Below are 7,217 nucleotides of genomic sequence, written 5' to 3' on the forward strand. Positions count from 1 at the left end.
ATGATAGTTTCGAATATCTAGATTTTACAGAATAATGATGTAAGTAATAATTATAGCTAATTAGAAACTTTATTAAATAGATAGAGGGTTAATTAGTTTAATTTGGTTAGTTTGCTTAGGGGTAATATTAAATAAACCTATTGTTAGGCGATCATCGATGTCGGTGATTTTGTTAGAGTTTCGATAACCAGAAATATAGTTTTCCGGTATTAACATTGGATATATTCAGGGATGTCAGATAAAATCAGATATATTATGGTGAAGGTCAAATTAGTTATGGTTCTAACGATGTAGATCTCTCTGAATTTTAGCATGTCGTTAAGGGACTTAGTAGAGCCAATGAGAGGACCATAGTGGGCGTGTGTAAGTGACTGATGCGCCATTTTGAACTGGATCCCCAGCAACATGATCTTAAGCTGAGAGTTGTGCTAAACCATGCTAATCAAGGGTATTTTAGGGAGCTTGTCCCGATCAATGCAACATCTATTTGGAAGCAGTATGTAGATATATCATGTAACCGTGGTCTCCCTCTGATTTTGTTAGCTGATGCGTATCAGAAGGATCCAACATAGTTAAACTCTACGGAAGTAGTAGCGGGAATAAGTCAGACAGTGGTAGATGAATCAGACCTGGCAAATGAGGGGTGTAGCCGATGAGGGGGAGCACATCTCTACCATAATTGAAGAGATGGAGATGGAGGATCAAGAGCTGGAGGAAGCCATTGCCGATGAGGATTCATCCGACGAGGAGGGAAATGCTCCTGTTCCTGCAGAGTGGAGGAATCAGGAATTTTCGAAGTTAGTGGTTAGTGAGGCTCATCGGACACCATGGGAATATCATGAGAACAATGTGTCCCAAGGTGCTATGTACCCTAGTAAGGAGGCTGTTATTTATGCAGTTAAATTCTGGTCGCTGTCTATTCAGAGACAGTTCAAGGTTGTGAAGTCGAGTAAAAGGGAGTACGATGTTAAGTGTTTAGTGCCTGATTGTCCTTGGCGGGTGCACGCATTCAGGGGGGAGTGGGTTGACTACTGGGAGTGCTCAATAGTTAGGGAGCATAATTGTCACATTGAGGAAATAGAGTTCTTCCACTGGAACCTATCATATACTTTTGTTGCCAATGTTATGTATGGTGAGATTGTGGACAACCTGAAGTATGAGCCATGATCAATAATTCGTACTATTGAGAAAATGTTCCAATATACAATAAACTACGCAAAGGCATGGAGGGCGAAACAGAAGGCTATTGAGATGAGGTTTGGGAGATATGAAGATTCATATCACAATCTACCGCATCAATTAGCCACAATATGTGCAAGAAATCGTGGAAGTTACTATGACATCAAGCATTACCCCTTGACTAATGTGAAGTATAGCGGGAAGCAAGTATTGCAGCGTGCTTTTTTTGCATTTGCGGCAACCATCAAAGCATTTAGGCACTGTCGACCCATCATTTGCTTGGACAGGATGTTCCTCACTGGGAAGTATAAATGACAGATATTGTCTATAATTGGGATCGACGGGAACAACCAAGTCCTGCCACTGGGGTTTATCTTCGTGGAGAGTGAGAACGGGGATAGCTGGTATTGGTTCCTTGAGCAGGTGAAGTATGCTATTGTTCTGGACCAGCCGGATGTTTGTTTGATTCATGATAGATATGCGGGGTTGTTGCAAGCTTTGCTGGATGTGCAATATGAGAGTGTTCGACGGTGTGTTACAGCAAAGTGGCCTGACTTGAAGAGCAGGTGGTGCATGAGGCATATGAGTGCAAATTTTACAAAATATTCAAAAACAAGGACTTGATGAAGCTTTTCAAGAAATTGTGCAGCCAGAACCAGCTAAGAAAGTTCAATGCCCTATGGGCAAGACTAGACGAACTAACCATGAAGCAGGTAGCTGAGCTAGAAGCCACAGGTGATGAACCGATTGCTCTTGGACCTCTCCCAACAGATACTCATCAGATAGTAAGCAGGTCAGGGTCAGCTATCAGAAATTTTTCGCAGTGGATACAAAATGAGCCAAAAGAAAAATGGACTTTTATGTACAACAGTGGTGGGGCAAGGTATGGGATAATGAAAACTAATCTTGCTGAGGTCTACAACTAGGTCATGCAGGGTATGAGGTCCCTCCCACTTGTTAGAATTGTAGAAGGTATTATGCATGGAACTTGCATATATTTTATTGATCGCTACGTAGCTGCTTTAAAGGCAATGGAAGATAACCGTATGCTGTATGGATTGATGTTATGTAAGTACATAGAGAAGGCCACAAAGAAGGCACATATGCACCGCGCTAATCAGGAGGGAACTGCGAAGCACAGGTTCAGTGTCTTGTGCCGTGATAAGGGTCGTAGGGGTAGCAGACATGAGCGGCATGTGCAAGAGTGCGTGCTTAGGATTGGAACATGCATCTGTACATGCCAAAAGCCACAATTGCTACACAGGCCATGTACACACGTCATAGCTTCATGTGGGGAGCACAATATGCTTCCCAGGCAATATGTTTCTAAGTACTTTATGAAGGATCAGATACTAAACATATGAAATCATGAGTTGTATGGCTACGACATTGTTGATACATTTACAAGTAATCTAGGTCCCTCACGAATCTATGTACCAGACTTCGAAAGGATAAAGAACACACCGGGAGATCGACAAACTCGGCAGATTCGAAACGATATGGATGGATCCGAGGTGGGTCTAAGGGTGAAGCGATGTAGCAAGTGCAATGAAACAGGTCACATATACCAGTACTGTCCGAAAAATGTACCTATTGTGTAGGTGGGGGCATGACGGCGGTTAAGTGTGAATGTATTTAGCATATCTCGATGTTATATTTGTAAGGTATTAGCCTTAGTTAGCTACGTTGCATTTGGACCTTACATTTATACCTGATTGTGTACCTACATGTTGTAATATATTCATGTAACTTTGTGTACGTATATGTTATATGATGTTCATGTAACTATGTGTATATTTTCATGTAATAGACTTTTTATATTATTCATGTATATTTAGTTGCAATGTATATTTGGTTTCAATATATATTATTCTTGTCTACATGTTGTAATATATTCATGTATATTTGGTTTCAATGCAGAAATGGTGCACCCACCGACCCCCGAGCTTCTTGACCCTGCAGTGAACAAGAAGCACCACAGCTTGTTATCTGCCATTCACCAGATGGAGTTAGGGGTTTTCCGATCACGTGGCCCTGAGGAGCTACTTACGATCGACGATCGTTGGAGGCACCGGTATGTCGCTAATTAGCTACGTATGTGCCAATTTATTTAGTTATTGCATGCCCTACATTCACTTTATATTCCCAATGGTGCAGGTTGGCAGCATCTTGACTCCTACCGCTGTGTCGTTTGGTGGAGGCCCGAGTGATAGAGAACCCTGAGGCAGCGGCGAGACGATTCTATTTCGACTGCTCACTAATCGCTGCACTGGTTGACCGATGGAGGCTGAAGACCCATACTTTCCACCTCTCCTGCGGCGAGATGGCTCCGACATTGCAAGACGTAGCCTACCTGTTAGGCTTACCTTGCGCCGGAGCTGCCGTTGGAGTCATCGACATAGATGCAGACTGGATGAACGTCATGCATCAGCGGTTCGCCCCTGTTCAGCGGACTGACGATGCACCTGCCTACGTGCCCGAGTTCCTATCGGATCCGCGAGGGCCCACGAAGAAGTGGATCCTACAATTACAGGTACCTTCCAATTTGCCTTCCCAATTACTTTACGATTTTTAAGATATTTTAGTCATCATCATTTGCATTACTTGTAGCCTGCATACATGCACCGGAGGCTGGCTTGTACTCGGTCTCGAGGCACTTGGAGGTTTACCTGCTTTGGTTGTTTGGATGTATTATGTTCACCAGCGGCCAAGGCCACCTGGTGTCGAGGACCCTTGTTCCGTACGCGAGGTGGATCGCAGATGCGGAGCCCGATGATGTCCCACAGTTGAGCTGGGCCTCTGCTATCCTTGCTGCGACGTATCAGGTCTTGTGCGATGCATGCGCGAAGAAGGAGTCACTAGCCACATTTGCTGGGTGCTCACTACAACTGCAGTTGTGGTCTTACATGCGGTTCGTGATAGGGCAGCCTATTGTGGACCAGTCCACGTACTCTGAGGAATGGTACGGTGAGCTCGAGGAGGACAGGCCCACCATGGCCTCACTGTGGTGTCGACGCTGGGTACGTACGTAATATATTAATACTTTACTTGTCACATGTTTTAATTCTGAATTTTTACTATGTTTCTCCACAACCGCACTAGGCACATGAGCAAGCCCATAGCGCGTATGAGCTTTTTAGGTCACAGTTCGACCTTCTTCATCCAGACGGCGTGGTCTGGACCCCCTACAGCTACTTGTTCATCCAAGCCCGTGCGCCCTTCGGTCTGTCTCCGTTGTGTAGCCGCGACAAGGAGTACTGGTTTATGAAGAAGCTGCTCGTCTTCAACATCTACATTAAGGAGTACTCACCCCACCGCGTCATGAGGCAGTTCGGACGCTACCAGGCTTTCCGCCCTTGTCAACGTTCGCACGGTTCCAAGACACATCCACAGGTAACTAAAATCAAGTAAATAATCCATAGCATTCTTCTCATTAACAGTCTATTTAATGTGGTTGACTTGTAGGTATACACGAAAGGAACAGCCGGATGGCAACCTCTGGGCAGATTGTTTGGCGCCGTACATCTGAGCATGGTCCCATGCCCTTGAGGATGTTATGGAGGAGGCTCATCCTTTCGACGAGCCGAGCTTCGAGGAGTACCTGCGGTGGTATGTCCTGCGTACATGTACACAAGTCACCTACACCCCAGAGACTATCCGGCAACACGTCGCGTCAACTATGGAGGCCTACCCGGGCCATTGGGATGAGGACACTGCATTAGCGGTATGTGTAATTAACATCTCATTAATTTATCATATAATCCTATAAGAATGACTATAAACTGAAATTCCCATTTCTTGTTTGTTTCAACAGGCCGCTATCATTTATGATATCCATAGGGATGCGGCTGGAACCATAGACTGCCTTAGGCAAGGGGTGCAGCTAAGTGCGGCGGATGTAGCGGGGTTTGTCAAGCGGGTTTTAGACAAGATCACGCGGGCCCTAAAGCTTACCTCTTGCCGATCCACCGCAAACGTCGCCGGTGCTCCTGCCAGGTCGAGTGGGGTACACATAGAGTCGTCTAGGAGGTCTGATGTGCAATACCGTCCACCGGGACCGGCACCCACACGGCCACCTGGACCATGCCCTACATGCCCATACACAATAGGTATAGATATTCCATACGCACGACGTTTAGAAATATTCTTTTGTCACTGATGCATTAATTTCAAACAAATATTAGGTGCACCTACACACGTCTCGACGCTGCCACCTAGACCAAGCCCAGTGCCGACACCCTCACCGCTTGCAGGCCTCTCAGGTAATGAGCGACACTACATTGTCGTATTCAATATATTCAATCGTATATCTAATATATTCCGCAGGTTACTACGGTGATGAAGCCGAGCCGTCTTTAGCTGCACCTCGACCGGTCGCACCTCCACCGTTCGCCCCCTACTACAGCACACACGCTTGGTCATCTACTGCTGCACCTACTTACCATACAGGTACAATATTGCATTTTGTACAAATACTTTCATTTGCATATTTTTTGTATCTAATAAATTCATCTGTTTGTAAGCCCTTAAGTTAGTATATATTAGAATAATATGTTACATCTAGCATGCATCAGTATCTGACAGGGACAAATGTAAACGCGATATATATACGGTATACTTATGGGTAGTGTATTATTTTTTATTTATTGAATAAAATTTTAATAATAACTATTAAATCATGGTTTACTATTTAAATTTTGTTTGGTAATATTGAAATTTTGTCCAATAAGTATAAAATAATATGTTACATCTGGAATGTAGAATATCACATATATATATATAAATTTGCACCACATAGATGATAAATTTCAATATATCATGAAATCCATAGAATTAGGCAGCATTTCATACGGTTTATGCCCAGTTTACATCAACCGAGATAACTTTTTCTCACACTTAATTAGTATGCGTATATAGCGTTTGTATATCTTGCGACCTCGACGTGATCGTACGCACGTATGTCATCAACTGGCACGAGTTATTCTGGTCTATTTATGTATCCATCACTTGCCGTTGTCGGGCTCGGACCCGGGGGGACACGGCGGCTTCGGCTTTGGCTTCGGCGCCGGCGGCGATGGCTTGGGCGCTTTGGGCGGCGACGGCTTGGGTGGCGATGGCGGCTGCTTGGGCGGCGACGGCGGCTGCTTGGGCGGCGACGGCGACGGCTTGGGCGGCTTCGGGCCGGGGCCAGGCGGGCCAGGCATCGGGCCGTGGTGGAAGCACTTCTCGCAGCAGCTCTTCATGCACATCAATTTCTCTTTGCTAACTGTAGATGGACACAAACATCACCACGTGAACAGAGTTAATTACAGAATCAATTAACTAAGATTAAGACACGCATATATAATCGAATTGCTGCTTAATTGTTTGGTCGGTTAGGTTGATCTGCATGCGCACGTACAGGGCGGAAGGCAGACGCAGGTGCTGACGACGCACTGCTGGTAGCACAGGCCCGGCAGGTCCTCGAAGCACTCGTCCATGCACCCCTTTTTGCACTTGTGGTTGACGCCGCCGCCGGGGACTGCGACGGAGATGGAGGAGTTGAGGGCGTCACCGGCGCCGGCGCCGTCGACCTTGGACGCGGCGTCTTCGTCGTGTCGGCACTTTCCGGTGCACGACTTGAAGCACTTCCAGTGGTACATGTGGTCGTCTTCCGCCGCCCCGGCCGCGGCGGCGCCGAGGAGCGCGGCGACGGCCAGGAGGACGGCGATCTCTTTGTAGCCCGCCATTGCTGCTGCTAGCTGGTCTCGATGGGTCATCCAAGGTGAGCTGAGCTGCAGCTCGATGGATGGAGTGCATGGCGCCCTCGCAGGGTTCTATATATACTGGGCGCTAGCTGCGCCTGCACGAAGCGCGACGCGCCATGCGTGCTGCGTGCATGTCAAAAGCGTGAGGCCGCGGCGCCCGGCTTGCGGGCGGATACGTGCACGAAAACTTGGAACTGAATCGGTTCGATCGAGCGAGTGAGCTGATCTAGATACTGAAATAGATGCGCTCGGATTCACGCTCTTCTTGTTCATGACACTGGTAGCTTCGAT

General features: G+C 46.5%; 1 protein-coding gene across 1 annotated transcript; it reads right to left on the bottom strand.

Annotated features, from left to right (window-relative positions):
- Positions 1-6,182: 6,182 nt before the first annotated feature.
- On the bottom strand, positions 6,183-6,908 carry LOC133904637 (chitin-binding lectin 1-like). Its single transcript, XM_062346107.1, has 2 exons — positions 6,581-6,908; positions 6,183-6,445 (listed from the first exon to the last, which is right to left on the bottom strand). The coding sequence occupies exons 1-2, from the start codon at positions 6,906-6,908 to the stop codon at positions 6,183-6,185; spliced, it is 591 nt and encodes a 196-aa protein (XP_062202091.1).
- Positions 6,909-7,217: the final 309 nt, after the last annotated feature.

This window comes from Phragmites australis, chromosome 2, assembly GCF_958298935.1.
Source record: "Phragmites australis chromosome 2, lpPhrAust1.1, whole genome shotgun sequence".
Lineage (NCBI taxonomy): Eukaryota > Viridiplantae > Streptophyta > Magnoliopsida > Poales > Poaceae > Phragmites > Phragmites australis.